At 33.7% G+C, this 20,224-nt stretch overlaps 1 protein-coding gene across 2 annotated transcripts in view; it reads left to right on the top strand.

Annotated features, from left to right (window-relative positions):
* The window catches only part of GOPC (golgi associated PDZ and coiled-coil motif containing), a 35,466-nt gene extending 16,070 nt beyond the window's left edge, over positions 1-19,396 (top strand). Inside the window, exons 2-9 of one of the 2 annotated variants that reach the window (XM_059941341.1) lie at positions 1,004-1,168; positions 2,748-2,771; positions 6,618-6,793; positions 7,774-7,939; positions 10,315-10,410; positions 11,073-11,237; positions 13,395-13,575; positions 16,298-19,396. In XM_059941341.1, the coding sequence (XP_059797324.1) occupies positions 1,004-1,168; positions 2,748-2,771; positions 6,618-6,793; positions 7,774-7,939; positions 10,315-10,410; positions 11,073-11,237; positions 13,395-13,575; positions 16,298-16,428 (1,104 nt within the window). In that variant the 3' untranslated portion in view covers positions 16,429-19,396. The remainder of the gene's footprint in view (positions 1-1,003; positions 1,169-2,747; positions 2,772-6,617; positions 6,794-7,773; positions 7,940-10,314; positions 10,411-11,072; positions 11,238-13,394; positions 13,576-16,297) is intronic. The other variant, XM_059941342.1, reaches the window with a different exon arrangement.
* The last annotated feature ends 828 nt before the right edge of the window (positions 19,397-20,224 follow it).

A 20,224-nucleotide genomic window follows, 5' to 3' on the forward strand; every position in this document is an offset into this window, starting at 1 on the left:
TTGTATCTTATTTATTTTATACCTAGTAGATACTATCCTATTTTAAAATCAGGGAAACTTGAATGGACACAGAGTGATTTATCTGGAATCACAGGGCTAGTATTAGAATTTGTTTCAACTTCAAGATACTTATTGAGCATCTTTTATGTAGTAGGCACTAGTTGGTGCAGTTGGGAGATTTAGGTAGATTCTAATTCTCTGGTCTCTATACTCAGGGAATTTACCTACGTAGCTTCTAGTCTCTGTCTGCCCTTGCTAGTCTTCTCATCTCTTGACTGCTTTACTGCTCCTATTTGTCCTTGTTATCATTTAACTTCAAAGCCCTTCTAAACTCTCTTTTCCTCACTAACCTTCTTTAAACCTTCCTTTACTTTGAATTCCTTGGGACCTGACCGATTCTAAATATATCTGTAACTTGCCACACATTTTTCTTTAGTTGGTTCGAATGCATATGTATTACCTCAGTTGATAAGAAAGCTTCTCAAGGGCATAAATAATTATCACCTATAATTTAGAAAGTATTTTCCACAATTTTTTTTCCCCCTCATTGAACCAGCATACTTGTTGGCTCCATAGATGCTTATTAGTAAAATTATGTTCAGTAGAAAACTAAGGCCTTGCCTTGGTCTTTAACCCACTTGTTAGTTGGGAAGATCGAACACACACAAGGGATATGTCCTGTTCGCAACTGTAAAACAATGTATCGATTGTGAAAAATGAAAAGCTTCAGATTGAATGGCTGAGTGGCTCCGATGGGTTGTTCTGCTACAGTGTAACAGTTAGCTGTAGCTTACAGTTAATAATGGACTTCTAGTGTTCACCTATTCATTTCAAAGATAGTCTGTGTCATTCTTGAATAATAATTATTAGAGTCAAAATAAAGAAAATTAAGCATACTTAATGTTTTTTATTGTAGCTGTTTTATTTAAAAAAATTTTTTTATTGAGGTATAGTTGATTTACAACGCTGTGTTAACTTCTGCTATTGTTGCTGTTTTTATAAGGCACAGTTGGTGGATCTGAAATCTGAACTGACAGAGACCCAAGCAGAGAAAGTTGTATTGGAGAAAGAAGTACATGATCAGCTTTTACAATTGCACTCTATTCAGCTTCAGCTTCATGCTAAAACTGGTCAAAGTGTTGACTCTGGTACCATTAAGGCAAAATTGGTAAGTAGTTTAGAGGGTAACATATATTTATATGTGTTTTAGAGGGTGAAAAGGACAATCTTTAATGAGGCTTTTTAATTATAAAAGTTAATATGTGCTCCTGGGAAATTTAGAAAATACAGGAAATGTGAAGGTCATCATAATCATCCACAGTCTTATCACCTGGAGATGATCAGTGATAACATCAATAACCAATTGGTTAGAATAGGATCTTCTTCCTATTTAAAAAGATCTATGTAAATATACTTAAAAGATATTTGTGATTATAACATATAAACATTTTTTTTGCCCTACTGTATCAGTTAAGATTAAGTTCAGTTACATGTAACAGAAATCCCAAATAACATTGGAATTATTCTTAAATAGTACAAATTATTTTCTCCTAGTTAAAGAAGCCCTGAGACAGGCATTCAGAGCTGATATGGCAGCTCCACAGATATCAGGGATACAGTTTCCTCTTGTTGTTCTGCTCTGCCATCTTTAGCTCATGGTTTCTGTCTTCAGGATTTCTTCATATCTGCATTCCAGGTAGGAAGAAGGAAGATCTAAGGGCAAAAGGATGCTTCCCACCTGCATTAGTTTTCTTTAAAGACCTTTTCATGAAATCGTCCTCAACTTTTTGCCAATCATTTAGCCGTCTCACTGGCTATCCCTAGCTGCATGTCAGTCCCTTAGTTGGTCACATGACCACCTCCAGTAAAATTGGAGTTCTGTTAATAAGGAAGAAGAGGAGAGGAAAATGGAATGAGGTGCCAACCAATGGCACATTTTTTCTTTTGCTCTTAATATAAGTATTTTCCCTGCCACTGAGTGCTTTGTCGTGTTTGCATAATGTTCATTGTGTATATGTTCCATAATTAACTGTTGCCCTCTTAATCAATATAGGTTGTTTAAATAGAATTTTTTTTAAGTCTCATTTCTGTTTAACCTCATATGTATTGTGTACTATATACCAGGCACTTTGTTAACAAAAAAAGTTAACGTAGGGTACACAGCAGTAAATAAGACAGATAAAGCTTGGGAGAGGCGGAAGATGAAATGATGTTGATGACGAGAGTAATACAGTTCAAAGTTTTACTCGTTTTCAGTTAATTCTGTTTGATTGGTTAGTTTCTAATACAGATATGTTAGAATTTATTTAAATGAATATTTACATTCTCCTAAAGTCCTTTTAAATTCTGAAATTCCATAAATATAAATTATTAGTGTTGTTTTATTTAACTGAAATGAGTCAGATTCATAACTGCTTCTTTGGAATGTTTGATACTAACATTGAGAAACAATGTACATTTTCACTAGAAAAGAATTCACCTGACATTTTAACATTAGATTTGAAACATGGTGCTGTAGTGGAAAGGCACTGAACCAGGTGTGTTAACTAATTTGGATAAAACAAACATTTTTAATCTAATCCTGTGCAGTTACTATTGCTTATGGACTTGCAAATATATTTGTTCTAATGAACTTTACCCAAGTGATATTCAACATATGGGAATTTTCCTTGTAATGATTGTACCACTAAATAAAGTCATTTGTTTGATGTTTTTCTAATTATAAAACTTTTTTCTTATATCTTAAGTCTGTCCCCTCTGTGGAGGAGCTGGTAAGTATGCCATTTCTGTTTTGCTTTAATATGTTACGCTGAAATGTTTTTAGTGCTTTATTTGCATAGTACATGTTGTCACTTTGTATGTATTTGAAAGTGATATTAATGATGGTAATTTTTTAATGTGCCAATACGTGAAAAGTTCAGTGAGTAGCCCATTGCTCTTTTCTCACCTTGTATTGTTAAAAGATTTTTCTTTTGTTTGTGATTTGTTGCCATTATTTGCAGAACCCATCAGTGTTTGACAACTTCTGAGCTTTGTAACTTGCTCATACCGCTACTTCAAAAGAACAATTGGTTTTCCTTATGCAGGCCTAGCTCTTTCCTCCTTTTCTGTTTGAATTTATTCCCAGAGAAAGAATGTGCATGTTGGTTTCTTATTTATCCACTGCCTCTGTTATAACTTTTCATCAGTCTTGAGAATAATTGTGTGGGCTTTGAAACAATTGAATTTTGAAACCCTTTATTAGAATTTATTTTGGAAAATAGCAATATATAAATTCTTAATATTTTTCCCACTACCTCAACCTAATCAGGTTCTAAGTTGTCATATGACTTATCTTCTTTTGAAAATACACTGTTTGGATATCGGAATACAAAATTAACTTCTTTGTTGTTACCTAATGATGAACAGGTTAACTAAAACAAAAAGGTTTTTTCCTTTAAATCTAAAAGCGATTAACTTCAGTGTTCTTAGTCCTATTCTTGCTTGCATCTGTTAATTTCAGGTCTGCAAGTTTGTCAGATTCATTAGGAGTTTAAATCATTAAAGCAAAGTAGTGTCTTAATATGTTTCTCAGATTTCATAAATATTATATAAATAGCTCATTAAAGTGATTGTAAGTAGATAATCCTCAACATAAAATTTATTTAGCCCATAAAGAAAGAATTCTTGGTCTTCTAGGAACTCTTTTTATGAAACAAACAGCATTAACCTCAGTAAATGTCATAAAAAAAAAGATTTTTGTTCATGTTGTCCAAACTGTGGTTTCTTTTGGAACCGATACCTGCCCTTTTAGGAAAGAGATTCTGAAGTAAATTGAGATGTTAAGAATTCCAAATTTGTTGTAAAAAGAGGATTCTAGGTTATTAGCTCTTCAGATTAAAAAAAAAAAAAAATCTAGGGACTTCCCTGGCAGTCCAGTGGTTAAGACTCCGTGCTTCCAATGCAGGGGGCATGGGTTCGATTCCTGGTCGGGGCACTGAGATCCCACAGGCTGTGGGGTGCAGCCAAAAAAGTAAAATAAAATAAAATAATTTTTTTAAAAATCTACAAATTGTGTTCTCATGGTTATATTTGTTTTTTTACAGAAGTTGAAAAAGCGTGCTAATTAATCTTCCTTTTGTTTATCACATGTATAATGACAGATATTTTAATCAAGGAAGTGATAAATATATTCAACATTTGGTAGTTGTCATTCATTTTAGTTTGTATTTTTTTTTGTTATTGTTTTTACGATTGTGGTACTCACTGCCTTGTATTTGAGTATATCATATATTGATGTTTAAATATGTCATATATTGATATGCTGTTGTCAAAACAGTGGATCAAAGCAGACATTGAAATTACTACCAAATACATTCCATTAATTGTTAAAAGTTTGCTTACATTTGTTTCTCAGCTTAATATTCACAGTAAAAAGGGAAATAATTATAATAATCACTGCTCATACATTAGAAACAGTATCATTTGCCATTCACTCAAGAGAAACATTCTTCTTGTGCTGAGGTGTAGATCTTTATTTAAATATCCTGAAGGGGACATGGTGTAGTGAACAGTGTCATCCACCTCTCATCAATAAATATAACTGTATTTCCACAGGATTTATAGATTCTGTAAATTAGTGAGTCAGTAAAAGCAGTTCTCTAAGTCAGTAAAAACACTTCCACTCAAACTTGGGATGGTTCTCTTGATCCAAAAATAACACTTAAAAGATCTTTCAGGGCCCTTGTCCAACTCTCAGAAGGGTTTTATTTTGCCACACAGTGTGTGTGTGTGTGTGTGTGTGTGTGTGTGTGTGTGTGTGTGTGTGTTTGAATTTGACTCCCTTTAGGCAGGATATTGTACCTTCTGTTTTCCCCTCCACTTTGTCTTTACCTGCCTATCTGTTCTGTGCTTGAATTCCAAAGGTATTTACATTTGTAACCCTTGATGTATAGGTACACTGTACTTTACACTTTGAAAGTATATTGAAAATTATTTCTCTCACATGTGAGCTGGTGATAAAAATTTCATGGCAAAGATCTTAAAGTTATATTATATTCTCTGGCTAACACCTATAAATTCATATATATGGGTTATCTACCAAGTGGAGCATAGGATGGCATCCTTTTTTGAGAGTAAAAATGGATATCCATCCAACCTCATAGTAGGCAAGTGAGGCCAGTATTTTTCCTCAGAAAACAGTTCTTCAGTCACTTTAACATATGGACAAATAGATGATCCAGATCCCAAAGTTCAGCGATAATCTATACCATAGATATACCATAGATATATATACATAGATGCTATACTATAGATATCTATGCTATAGATATTTTTTTTCCATAAACCATATTTTTTTTATTGAAGTATAGTTGATTTACAATGTGCTAATTTCTGCTGTACAGCAAAGTGAATCAGTTATACACACATATATCTTCTTTTTTTATGTTCTTTTCCATTATGGTTTATCCCAGGAGATTGGATATAGTTCCCTGTGCTCTACAGTAGGACCTTGTTGTTTATCCATCCTGTACATAATAGTTTGCATCTACTAACCCCAAACTCCCATTCCATCCCTCTCCCTCCCTCCCGCTTGGCAACCACAAGTCTGTTCTCTGTATAGACATTTTTTTTTTTTTAAATTTTAGTTGCTTCCTAAATCCATTATATGCGCTACCACTTTACGTGTATTTTGTGAATTAAGTTGGATTATAGTGTGACTTTTTTTTAAAATTAATTAATTAATTTATTTATTTTTGGCTGTGTTGGGTCTTCGTTTCTGTGCGAGGGCCCTCTCCAGTTGCGGCGAGCGGGGGCCACTCTTCATCGTGGTGCGCAGGCCTCTCACTATCGTGGCCTCTCTTGTTGCGGAGCACAGGCTCCAGACGCGCAGGCTCAGTAGTTGTGGCTCACGGGCCTAGCTGCTCCGCGGCATGTGGGATCTTCCCAGACCAGGGCTCGAACCCGTGTCCCCTGCACTGTCAGGCAGACTCCCAACCACTGCGCCACCAGGGAAGCCCCAGACATTTTTTAATGTGTAAATATTTTAATGCAGTTGTTACCAGCATTTCTCCGTGACCATAAAATATTTTAAAAGAATTGGAATATCTGTTCTAATTTAAGCATTGTCAGTTTCTTATAATGCTGTAAGATAAATTGGTCATAGAATGTATCTCTGCGTAACTGAATGGCTTTGACCTGTTTATAGAATTGCTGCATTAAAGTTCTTTAAATGTTTGGGCACAACCACCAGAGTGATTATTTTGGTCTAGTTTTAGAGTCATTTTTAGGAAGTAGGGAGTAAATTTAATTATCCAATGAAGCCTTTACTATTAGTATGTGATAACATGAGCTTAGAGAAGGCTACTAATCTTCGTATCCTCAGGATCAAGGTGCCCCAAGCCATGTTATTATCTTACCTAGAAGTGGTTCCAACACCTTCTGGTACTAGTTAAAAAAAACTGGATCCAAATCTTTGTGTTCCATTTTATAGAAATGAAGTGGTAATTTTTATCATATGCTTTCATTGTTGGTATCATAGATTGTGTGCTTTTATGTATTTTAAGGAACATGGTCTGTTGCTAAGGAGTCTTAAAAGTATATTCATTGCATTATTTTTTTTAAAAAAATTGCAATAGGAAAGAGAGCTTGAAGCAAACAAAAAAGAGAAAATGAAAGAAGCTCAACTTGAAGCTGAAGTGAAGTTGCTGAGAAAAGAGAATGAAGCCCTTCGTAGACATATAGCTGTTCTCCAGGCTGAAGTTTATGGGGCAAGACTAGCTGCCAAGTACTTGGATAAGGAACTGGCAGGAAGGTGCGTGGAAAATGGGTACCCCTGTGCTCTTAGGTGACCAACTGCATAGTTAAAGAGGTTGACTCTTATCTCTTTTGGTAAATGAAATATTAATCTTTATCCTAAGAGTGATTTTATCATTGACTGTGGCTTACTGTTAACTTAATATTGATAGCATTACATATTGCAGATTTATTTAGCCATACTAAATAAGTATTTCCGGTTTACACACACACACTGCTAGTAAATTACTGTAAAATGCTAACAACTCTTAGAGCTGCACTTTTTACCATTTCCTGCCTTGACACCATAACAGATGATGTTCCCATGTACGGCAGGACTTCCGTAGGAATTCTTTCCGTGATCATTGAAACCCAGTCTTTCTTGCCCCTCAAAAACATGTTGGAATGACAGTGATTTTATCATAATAATACAGAGTTCTGCTTGCATTAATTTTTTATGGTAAATTATTCACAAACTTTGGTGATTCATTATTATTACTAAATAATTTTCTGCTTATTGTTCTAATGTCATATTAAGGACTGATGTGGAGCAAATAAAAATAATTAATATCTTGAAGCGCACATTTTCTAATAATTTTACCACATTTAAAGAAATAATCGTTTTGTAAAAAGACACTGTCATTGGAAAAAATAGCCTCATCTAAAGACTAGTGTGATTGCATGCAAGACGTGAAACATGCTAATTGACATTAGTCTCATAAATTGTTTCTAAGACGTATGTGAATTAAGTATGTGACTAAAGAAGGTCTCAATCATTCTTTTTTTGTTTTTAAACTGCTTTTCCCTTGAAGACAGCTGTCTCTTTCAGAATTTTCATGTCTATAATCTGAGACACATCAGGAGGTTCCTGAGTATTAGTTTTATTACTGAATTAGATTTACGCAAAAACTACTTGTGTTCAGTAGTAATTCTTCTGAATTCTTTGTATAGTATGTATAATGAAAAACTAACTGAATTAATTATTTTCCCAATATGAAGGGTCCAACAAATACAATTACTAGGACGAGATATGAAGGGACCTGCTCATGATAAGCTTTGGAACCAGTTGGAAGCTGAAATACATTTGCATCGTCACAAAACTGTTATCAGAGCCTGTAGAGGGCGTAATGACCTGAAGCGACCAATGCATGCACCACCAGGCCATGTATGTTTGCCTTGCTGCTGTTTCTCACTCAGCCTTGCCCTTTGTTTAATCACAAATCCTTTGCGTTAAAAAAAATTGTACTAGTATTTAAAACCTTTATTTAAAAGTGAATTAAACTTATATAAAATAGGTACATATTTAAAGTTTCAGCAACCCATATAGCTCTTTACAGATTTACTAACGCCCGAAAATGATATTTCTGAAGACAGTGAACTATTGCTAGCAAATGCATGTTGCTTTGGCTCATATTTCAGAATTTTCCTGCATCTTGATTAGGCATGTTTACAAATATTTTAAGCTAAGCAGAGAGTGTGTGATCCTATTGATAAATTGGCAAATATTTTTGGATAATTCTTTACAGGGGGACTTTTAGTAACTAGATTTATTTGTAGTTTCTGAGCTAACATTTATAACTGTTTGGTCTTGCATTAAGATGGAATTTGAGATCTGTGTCCAATTGTCTGCTTCTGTAGCCACCACTGTACAGGAGGTTTTCTTTCTACCTGGATGAAAATTTATTAAATTTCACTACAACAGCAGCCTAATGATACAAACCTTAATATAATAAAATCATATCTAACTCCTACCCAGTGGATCACATATCTTAGTATCAGATAAAGCCTGACCTTGAATAGTAAAATTATTTGTTGCCTCTGAAAAGATTATTGCAAGAAAAATTGATATGTACGTCTAGTTGGTGGGAGAGGAGTGGCGATTGCAATAAGCACTTATGCCATTGTCTTCTTTGGGACACTGTTGGTCCCCATTAACTTCTAGGCAGTGGCCAGATCATAAATGTTATTTTATGCTAAATAAAGGAATTTGAACCTTAACCTGATAATCATGAGGTTTTTCAATAAAATAGTGGACTAATAAGATTTAATATTTGTTTGACAATTACTTTGGTATAGTGAAGGGGATATATTGGAAGAGGGCCTAATTGGAGTCGGAGAGTTACATTTAGAAAGATAATAAAATAAGGAGAGAGTGGTTAGAGGAAGGACAGGTTTGAGAGAAGTACAATCAAGAGGATTTGGTGACTAACTGCTTTTGGTTAAGTAGGTGAGTGAGAAGGAAGTGTGGGTTTTTGGTTTGGGTAACTGAGTGAGATGGCATGCACTGATAAAGCAAATAGAAGGAAAGGAAGATTTTGGCAGAAAGATGATGAGATCAGTTTTAGACATGTAGTGTTTGAGGTGCCAGTGGGACGGCCAAGTTATATCCAGTTAGATATATGGCTCTGGAATTCTAGAGAGAATTCTGAGTTGAAGATTATTAGGTAAATCATCCTTTGAACCATGGAATTGATTAAGTCACCCAGGGAAAATATATAGAAAGTAAAAAGATGGAAGGAGACTTTTATGGAGTGAGGGACGGAAATGGATCACCAAAGGAAGGAGCCTGAGGTGGAGCTGTCAGATACAGGCCATCTAGGAAAGTACTAGTATAATAGACACCAAAGAAAAGAGAAGGTTTCAAGGAGGGGATAGTGAACAGTATCAACTTTCTGCAAGGTTCAGAAGGGCAGTGACTAACAAACGTATTCATTGGAAGTAGCCACATTCGTTACTAGTGACTGTAGAGAAGACAGTTTCATTGGAGCAAGTGGGGGCAAAACCCTAATTACAGTGGTTGGAGTACTGAATGTAGGAGGCAAGGAAGTAACTACAGTTAGGATTAACTGTGTGTGCCGGTTAAGGAAAGATGGAGGGAGGATAGTAGGTAAAGAAGATAGTGGGTGATTGAAGGGTTTTTATCTGTGTTGTTTTGTGTTTGTACGTGGTCAGTATTTTAAAGCTGGATGAGACCTGGAGTTTTTTCATGTGCTGAATTAGGGAAGGAACTTGTAGAGAGAGGGAAAGAGTAAAGGTACCAGAGAAAGAATTATTAATGGAACAAGGTCCTTTAGTTAAGAGGTAGACTCCAGAACTCAAAGAAATGAAAAAGTAATTAATGATCCAGTTGGCATTATGTTTTTCAGTTCTACAAATCAGTTAAAATGGATATAGATCTTTAAGTTATTTTTCCAGTTAAGATAAAGTTACCTCCTTTCACTTCTTGAAGATATTTTTTTATCAATTCCTGGCAGTGATTTCTTTTGTAGTGTCCTACAATTTAAAAAGAGATGTACCAGATATATTAAAGAAGTTAATAAGAGCGTAAGAAAATCATCGATATTTCACCATGTTAACAGAAGAACTATTTTTGCTTTCCCATTTTATCTATTTATTAATTACTTTCTTAACACTATACTGTGTATCCATTACAGGCAACTAATAAAGATTCCTAAAAGCAAGTTATAATAGTATGGGTTTACTCTATATGGTATATTATTTAAGTAGTACTAATTTTTCTTCTTTTTTTCCTTCAATAAGGATCAAGACTCTTTAAAGAAAAGCCAAGGTGTTGGTCCAATTAGAAAAGTTCTCCTCCTTAAGGAAGATCATGAAGGCCTTGGCATTTCAATTACAGTAAGAAGTAGTGCTTCCAGTCTTCTTTTCTACAGTTGTCTAGTATAATCATGCTCCTTTGTTGGACATCATTGGGAAATAAAGTATTCTGAATATATTTTCTAAATAACTAAATTTATCCCCATGGATAACAACACACACACAATTATGATTAAAAGCTAGAAGGGCGAAATGTACCAAATATTGCATTTCATCAACTTTGTGTTGCATATTTTTTCACATTTTAACATCTGTGAAATTGAGATTCATCTTATAATTATTTTTGTGGAACATAAAATAATGGTTTGTCTTACCGTTCATAGTGACTTAGATTTGATAAAATCTAATAGTGCTGGGGACTACTAATACATAAAATATTTTTATTTATTTATTTAAGAGAGTAGCTAATTGTTTTTTTTTTTTTCATTTTTTAGGGTTCTTTTTTTTTTGGCTCTGGAATGCGTTTTAAAAAGCACATGTATATTATTAATCGTTTTATTTAGAGGTAACTTTGATATTCATAATAATTTGATTTACCATTACCTAAATATAATAGCAAATAGGATTTCACTCAGTATTTATAATAAGAGTATAGGTGCTTACTGAAATGTTTTTAGGAGAATATCAGTAGAATAGTCTGTGACTATACAAAGGTAAACTAATTTACTGCTCTTTTTGGTTAGGGTGGAAAGGAACATGGTGTTCCAATCCTCATTTCTGAGATCCACCCAGGGCAACCTGCTGATAGATGTGGAGGGCTACATGTTGGAGATGCTATCCTGGCTGTTAATGGAGTTAACCTAAGGGACACAAAGCATAAAGAAGCTGTAACCATTCTTTCCCAGCAGGTAAGTTCCCTTTATGTGACTAAAATTGGATCTGTTGATTGTTCCTTTTTGAATCTGTTGAATACTTTATACTTCTCTAGGAGGTTTCTCAAGTAGTAAAGTGTATATATACAGATACTAGTTTCCTATTATAGAAGACATTCAGCCAGATTTACTGAAAAAGATTTGCTCTTCTTCACAGCTGTATAGTTTTGAGCAAGTTACTTAAGATTTGCTCTTCTTCACAGCTGTATAGTTTTGAGCAAGTTGCTTAAGTCCTTTATGCTGCGGTGTCCTCATCTGAGAGCTGTAAGGATTAAGTATGTTAATACATATAAAGTGTTCAGAACAGGACTTGGCTCTTAGAAGGCAAAACATTATTAATGACTAAAATGCTATACAAATATGAAGTACTATAGAAAAAACAGTGTTAGAAGTGGATTGATTTTACAGTCATAAATGTTAGAACTCAAGGGTCCTTAGAAATCATTTAGCCCAACCCTCTTATTTAAAATGAGTGAACTAAGGTTCTTAGAAATTAAATGATTTGCTTAAGGTTGCAGAACATATAAAGAGTTGAGAGTCATATCCGGGAGTCATATTTGTTATCCAGAGTACTTACAATGTTTTTTTGTTTTGTTTTTTTCCTTCAAGAATAAGGTTGAGGGAATTAGAGAGGTGTTGGTTAGTACATTGAGATATTTGTTGCATCATCAGCGTAGTATGCCAGGGTAGAATTGAATCTCAGAGTTGAAAGTGAATTTATAGCTCATTTAGTTCAACTTTACATGATGCATAAATATCTACAATATCACTAATTAAATAATTGTATTAAAGGGAGGACTTGTTGGTGATAAAACAGTCCATTTCATTGTTGTACGTTGCTGATTTTTAGAAAGCTCTTCCTCATATTAAGCGCAAAAATCTGTTTCTTCATGACAGCTACCCACAGACCTGATTCTGTCATCTAGAGAACTTTACTGAAGACCACTGCATTTACCATCTCCCCCAAAATGGTATTTTTAAAGCATTGCCTGATGCGGGAGACCTAAGAATGCAGTGCTAGTCTCTTTAAGTTGGTGTTTTCTCAACCCAACTTGGCTGTCATCCAGTAGCATAAGAGTGAGATGAACAGCAGCTGTGGTAAAGGAGATGTAAACAGGCAGTTCATGAGATACAAAGTTGTATGGAAACACTAAGCGCATGTTAAAATTCTGAAGTATAACCTTAAACTGCTGGGAAAAAGGAGCACCAGAGACTAACTTAGTGAGTAGCAATAAAAAAAAAAAAAAAAAATGGCATGCTTTCTTTTGAGCAAAGGCAGGCTATAATTTTCAGAGAATTACAAATACCAGACTTGGGTATAGTGATTGTAGTCTCTTATTAAATGACAATTGTAGCTTGTAATTTTTTTAACGTGAAATAATCTGTAACTTTTTACCTGAACATAAAGTTGTTATTAAAGAATTACAAGATAAATACTACACATTTAGTCTAGTATAGTAGAAAGAGCAAGGACTTTGGAGTCAAATTTCTGTTTTTCTGTTTTACTTGTTCATCTTATTGAGAGAGTTACCTGCTCTCTCCAGGACTAACTCAGGTTTCTCATTCATGTACAAGGGACTATAATAGTGTTATTCTGAGGATCGAAAGATAATAATTTTGTACAATAAATACAGTAATTACTATTACTACTGAACAGAATACCTTAACACTTTGGCACTCGGTGAAAGTTAAGGAAAGGCTCAAGACCTATTCAGGAAGAAACAAGAAATCATTGTGTAGAGGTTTCTTGAATTAGAGAAAAGTTTGTGTGGTACCCTTAGGTGCAACTTTAATATCTGACTATTTAGATGGATTTGCTGAATTGCTATTATGGAAAGTATAAAATGGCAAAATGACTTTTAAACTGAACATTTGTTCCAAAATTCTGTAAATTGAATAAACATCCTTTTTTATTTTAGGTCTGTTAACAAAAATATTTTGATCAGTAGAAAAATCTGTAATATTAAAAGGAAATTACTTTTACCTCTTGAGATTCTAAAATTTCATTATTTGTTGTCTTGAAAGGAGCTACATCTGAGGGCCAGCTACTACTTCTCACCGCAAAGAATTTGGAAATCTTTTAAAATTATAATTACAGTAACTTGGTTTCCTCATTTTCTTTCCCCATTTTAGAGAGGAGAGATTGAATTTGAAGTAGTTTATGTGGCTCCTGAAGTGGATTCTGATGATGAAAATGTGGAATATGAAGATGAGAGTGGACATCGTTACCGTTTGTACCTTGATGAGTTAGAGGGAAGTAGTAATCCTGGTGCTAGTTGCAAAGACACAAGTGGGGAAATCAAAGTGTTACAAGGTAAAAATTACTCTAAAAGTTATAATTAATGTATTTATTATTAATGAACTTTAAAAATATAAAAGGCTTAGCTGTTCTTTAGTAACACTGTTTTAATGATGGAGAAACCATCGTTAACAAAATGGATAGCTTTCCCTTGCTAAATTATAGTTTTATTGTACACCAGTAACTATGCCAAAATTTTATTTACATGTAAGTTCTTCTAGAGTCATCTTGGACAAGTATGTGACCAATTACTAAACTATAACTGATCCTTGAAAAATAAATAAAATTCAAGTTTTCTAGACTCTGAAACAAAGACCAACATGCCTTTTAGAGTAGATACATCTTAATGTCATTTTGCTGTTTTAATGTGCATTCTTCTCTCATAATGCAATGATTTTACAGGCTAAATATGAATAAGTGATTAGACTGTTATCTCATGATTGTTATTAATAGAATCAGGATATGTGATCTTGAGGATTTTTGGTTTAGTTCCTTTGCTATCATTTATACATATTTTAAAGAAAAATTCTAGCACTTTCTTTTACATGGAGCAGTGGTTCTTAAATTGTGATACATGGATCCTTGCGGGACCCTGAGACCTTTCAAGGGGTTCTTGAGGTCAAAACTTTTCATAATAATACTAAGGCATTGTTTGTCTTTTTTTGCTGTGTTGATATTTGCACTTATGGTACAAAAGCAATGGGGGTAAAACTATTGATACTTTAGTGCGAGTCAAAGCAGTAGCACCACTTTACTAGTGATCACTGTGTTCTTCCTTGCCATCCACTCAGAATGAAAAAGAAGAAGAAGAAAATGCCAGTTTCTCTTAAGAATATCCTTGATGAAATAGTAAAAACTGCTAATTTTATTAAATCTTGAGTATATGACTTTTTAATATTCTGTGTGATGAAATGGGAAGTATGCATCGTATTACTGAGTGTATGCTGAACAAAGATGCTGGTCTTGAGGAAAAGTACTTAAGTGATTAATTTGCTAGCTGAACTAGCCATTTTTTTCATGGATGACAACATGACAATTTTTACTTGAAAGAATAACAAATTATGGTTATTCAGACTATTTGGCAGCCATTTTCTTTAAAATGAGCAAAGTGAATCCATCACTTCAAGGAGAACAAGTGACAGTATTTATTGCCAGTGATAAAACATGAGCTTTCAAGTGAAAATTAGAATTTTGTAAAACACGCATCAACCACCATGAGCTCGACAGCTTCCTGACACTTAAAGAACTTTTCTAATAAGATTGGTGGTGATATTAACGAATGTGATTTTTTTTGATATAGTAAAATGAAATGTGTCAGCTTTTGCAATTGCTACGTAACTCAGTGATCTAATATTTTTCAAATGACCAGTGCATGATGTTACTAAATCCTGCATGGGTAAAAGAGCCATTCAAAGTCCAAGATAGACAAATGATTTTAATGTAGCAGAGTGTGAGAAAGTTCATTGATATGGTTTTAGATTCTATACTGTAAAATTTTGGTATAAGATCAAAGAAGAATATTGACAGTTATCTGAAAAAACTAAGTTACTCTTCCCTCTTCTGTTTATCTGTGTGAGGGTGAACTTTCTTCATATACTTGTAACTCATTGAGTAGAAGCAAATAAGAGAATCCAGCTATCTTCTGTAAAGCCAGACATTAAGGATATTTGCAAAATTGTAAAATAATGATATTCTTCTGACTAAATTTTTTGGAAAGTAGAATTATTTTCACTAAACAAATATGTTATTTATGTTAACATTTATGGAGTTTATTATCATTTTTAATAAAGTAATAATAAATTTTTTTTAGATTTCTCAGTCTTAATCACTAATATGGTAAACATCAGTACCTCACATAACATTAATAACCCACATGAACAAAAGCTCTTTGCAATTCTCAGTACTTATTAAGAGTGTAAAGGCATCCTGAGACCAAAAAGTTTGAGAACTTCTGGCATAGAGTTTTACAGTGAACTGATGAACTGTTGCCCTTTTGGTAAATCTATATGTTGTGAATCATCTATACAAAGACAGCAGTAGCAATCATTCTCCCTGTGCATCTTGAACAAAACGATTGTGGAACTATGTCAAAACCTTGCTCTGTTGAGCTGCTTTTCGTTTGCTTTTGTTGTCTTTCACCCTTTCTTCTATTTTTTGTCAGGATTAGAGGTCTTGTCCCTTCCTTTTTGCAGCTGAGGCTAAAAGGTTCTCTATCACCTGTGTAAATTGCAGACTACTTAAAATGTGACGCACATATGTATACTATTTGTAGATTAACCAAAATTAGTTTTAAATTTTATCTGGACATTGGACAAACTAGATGTAGTGATAAACTAGTATGTGCCTCAGTGAACTGAAGTTAAATAATGTGAAAGCAAAATGTAAAAGAAAAATACAGTTTACAGTTCAACAGGTATTTTTGTGAGTAGAACTTACTGAATTTTGGGATTGTGTGTATCAGTTCTAAGTTTCATAGAAAATTTGGTAGGAAATTTTATATAATTTTTAGATAGGTCCAATAGATAATATTAAAAAATCTGTACAGTGTTTGATATCTGCTATAAGAAGGAAGAATTCCTTTGTCAGAGATTGCTGACTTGATTAATCTAGGGTCCCGTTAATTTGCTCCATATTATTATTATTAATTACAGTGGGCATTCCTTTGTTATAGCTCAATAAAAGTATGACTTTTTTTTTTTTAACTAGAAAGTATCTGGTTTTTTTCTCTTTCTTTCAGGATTTAATAAGAAAGCAGTAACTGATGGACATGAAAATGGAGACCTAGGAACTTCAAGTGAAACTCCACTCGAAGATGGTGCTTCTAAATTAGATGATCTGCACAGTCTGTATCATAAAAAATCTTATTAAACTGACTATCTCCAGACAAGATTGTTAATCAGACTATTCTGAATTTGGGGCACTAGGGAAGACGGTGACAAAGACTGTACAAGATCAAGGGAGGCTGTTTGTTGCCTAAATGAAAGGCGGGTACCTCAGGGCTTCATGTGAACAATTCTAAATGCATAAAACTCCCTATTTTCTGTGGTATACCATAATTAGCTATTGCATGTAAAGTAATTTTGATTTTCTTAAAATTGTAAAGCACCAAAGCATGTGTTTCCCAAAAGGATAGTACTAGGCTCTTAAGTACCAAATGAAGCACTACTGTTTTATTTGATTCCTTTTCCATTTAGTAGAAGGACAGTGCTAACTGGAATTTTTTTAAGAAATAGCCTTTAAGAGAATAAATGAATTCATATTGTATATTCCAGAATGTTAAGTGTGGTGTTTCAAAGGATAGAACTTGAATTGCAGAAATGTAGGCTTGACTTAATTTTTTTTTTTAACTGAAAGAATGGTTTTAGTGTTTTCTTTTTTTTTAATTTAATATGCTTCCTGATATCTAAGTCAGTTCTTAATGATCATTTATTATGAGTTTGCTTTTCAGTGTTATTCATTCAGTACAAAATAGTTTTCTTTAAGCAATCCTTTATCAATCAATGCTGCACTAGAAATAGTTTCAGAAAAGTTATTGTACATTGTACATTTTAGGTTTTTAAAAGAAATGCAGATGAATGTAAAATATCTGTTCTCAATTATGTTGATCTTGTGTGCATGGTATTGGAGTATTACGTTATTAATGTTTAGTCACAAATGCTTTTTTTCTGGAATCCACGAAAGACAGTTTTATACATTTTGAGTTGTTCATAATGTTTGTCTTGTGATAGTCCTGGCACTTAAAGATACATCTTTTCTGTCAGTAAAAGCTCAAATCTATTACCATGTCAATGAAATACATTCAAAAGCAGTTTTCTCTCAAAGTACCTAACTGATTTGCCAATCATCCAAAAAGCTGAGGCACTGGAGGGTAAGATAAGGTGAACATGTTTTGATATGGTAATTGTTTTGGTTGGCTTTTCTTGTTTGTGTTTGTTTGACTAAAGTGCTTTTCATATGCAAACTAGATTTGCTATTTCGCTTATCCCAGGAATAAGCACGGAGTGCCTGCTCTCTTATTTACTGTTCCGCGGGCCACTGTACTGGGCAGGGGAAAGTGAAAACATTGCATTTAAAGAGATGATAGTTTTGCCAATATCATTGTTTTAAAGGACAAACGTTGAAGGGAATATTGATTGGGAGAAGGCTTTCAGAGTATTATCAGTATCTCTTTCTAACACTCAAATGTTACGTGATATGAAACACATTCTTTTATCTTTCCTAGATGCACTGTATATTTGTTCATAGGTAAATCTATAAAATGTATATACTTTATTTGGTGGTTTTGCTATTTATAAATTTTATGTTTTAACTGTTGCTCATTTATGGTTTGTTTTGGGTGGTTTTGTTCATCTGTATATCACCATGTTAATTTGTAATAGAAATGCACTTCGTAGTATATATGGTTACTGATATTAAAATACCTTGCAGCATAGCTTTGCCTCTAAGCAGAAGCTAGTATTTAATTGTACAACTGATTAAGCAAGCTACATGTTATTGTTTGCTCCTGGCAGGCTAGGCCTCTTAAAAGAAAAAAAGTCTTCTCCTTATGCATCCCCTACTCCAACACATGCCCCCGTGCATGACATGAGGTCTGCAAACTGGAATTGAGCCAGTGTATTCATTTAGTCAAAAAAATTTCCATTGACACGTATCTGAAAACTTTTTGTTTTGACTTGAAACCATGTTATCTTATCTTTTTAAAACACAACCTGGGATGGGATGGCCATGGCAGTTTTTCAGAGAGTATCTTTTATCTACTAAGACTGAATCCTTAGGAAACATTAGCTAAAACCTTTTAATTTTCAAGAACTAATATGTCTATAAAGGGTTTTTTTTTTAGAGCCTTGAATTGGCATTTCTATGAGGACACCGTGTAATATGAAGAATTGTATGAGATGGTTGTGATACAAACTTTCTTGGGCTGATAAGCAGAATGAAAAACTTCCCAGGTAGTTTAAAATTGCAAAGGCCGGTTCCCATTTCATTCCTGCCTCACCTTGGCTTTGCAGGCCTGTGTGAGGGCACTGTTGCTCAGATGGTGCTATGAGATTCCCGCCAGGTGTTTAGAAAGTACTCAGTTAAAAGTTCATTTTAGAATATATAGTCTTCGGGGGATGGACTAAGAATTACAGACTTTTCCCAAAGGACTGAATGAGAAACAGTTTTTATGTTTTCACGTTTACAGGAAAGAAGCTCATAACGAGTTTCAAGGACAAAACCAAACAGATAAGGAGAGAACTGTTGCAAAGCCATTACAATTAAAAAGGAAAAAGAAAAATATACATATGCACACACAAACACAATAGCTGAGAAAAAATTTTCAAGAGTGTGAGGGTTGTATGTATGTGTGTATATATTTACATTTAACTTCTAAAATTCTCTTCTAAGTGTCTGTTGTGAATATGATGGCAGACAACATTTAGGTTATGAGACTTGTTAAAATAGATTGAAAAGAGACGACAGTTTTTTGATCCTTGTTAATATAACTGAATGGTTTTAGCTGAACAGTTGTCAGAAGTTAGCCCAGCTTGTCATTGGTGCTGGTTCTGTTCCCCCCACCGTGGACTTATTTTGTTTTCATGTTTAGAAACAGTATATTGATTCATGTGTTAAGTTGCACATTTCTGACATCCTTATTACGTAATCACTATTCCACCTATCCAGTCTTCCACATAGGGTCAGCCTCAAATCTATAGGATTTTTGAGAAATGTATTATATCTAGTTGTGTTGAATTTAGTATTTTTTTATTAGCCTGTAAATAAAGATGGCCTCTCCTACATTAAAATGGTATTAATCGCATTAAAAAAATAAACATTTTGCAATTCTTCCATGTTATATATTTTATTTATTATTTATTTCTAGTAGCTTCTGTTATTTGTACCAGCAAGTCATAAAGTCCATGCAAAGGCTGAACCTAGTTACTATGGTGGAACAGTTTTTTTTAGTAGGAATTAACTGTTTGATTTTAAGAACTATTTAATCTGAATTAGTTAAAAGCATATTTGTTGGAAGGAGCTGCCAGAGCAGCTGTGGGACCAGTTTTCTGTTGAATTGTAGCAGATGCAAAAACTCTAGTCTCCTTGGGTGAGTTTTATGTTACAAATATTGATGGCGAATGTTGCCTTTGAGGATAACATTGATAAAAATTAGAAAACAAATCCTATTAGATACTATGTAAGAAGGTATTTATCCATTTTATCATCTAAGCATATATGATTTAGAAGTTCCCAAATTGTGTATAAAATCATTTTAGAAATATCTATAAGCATGGTTCAGTTTGTTTGCCTCAGAAGTTGTACATGTGGTCATTTATAGTCAACCTAAGAACTAGGTGTAGAATGTGTAGGAATGCTTTTTCTTTATCAAGGGTATCTGAGGTCAGTCAGGAGGAAAAACTCACAAATGGTATTTTACTCTAAGTATTAATTAATGTAAACCATATTTCAGAAAATTACTTGAGTTATGAACATTTAGAAGTATTTATTTTTTTGTCATTGAGTAACTTTGATTTAGTCCTAATACAATATGCTGTGTATCAGCTTCCAATTCACCAAGCAATTTGGAAAAGTCTTTTCCCCAGAATTCACCCACATAGGATATTGTTCTGTTTATTAAATTAAAAAGATTATTTTATTTAAGGGGTTTTATAATTAACCTTTTTAA

The sequence above is a fragment of the Balaenoptera ricei genome, chromosome 12 (assembly GCF_028023285.1).
Source record: "Balaenoptera ricei isolate mBalRic1 chromosome 12, mBalRic1.hap2, whole genome shotgun sequence".
In the NCBI taxonomy this organism is placed as follows: domain Eukaryota; kingdom Metazoa; phylum Chordata; class Mammalia; order Artiodactyla; family Balaenopteridae; genus Balaenoptera; species Balaenoptera ricei.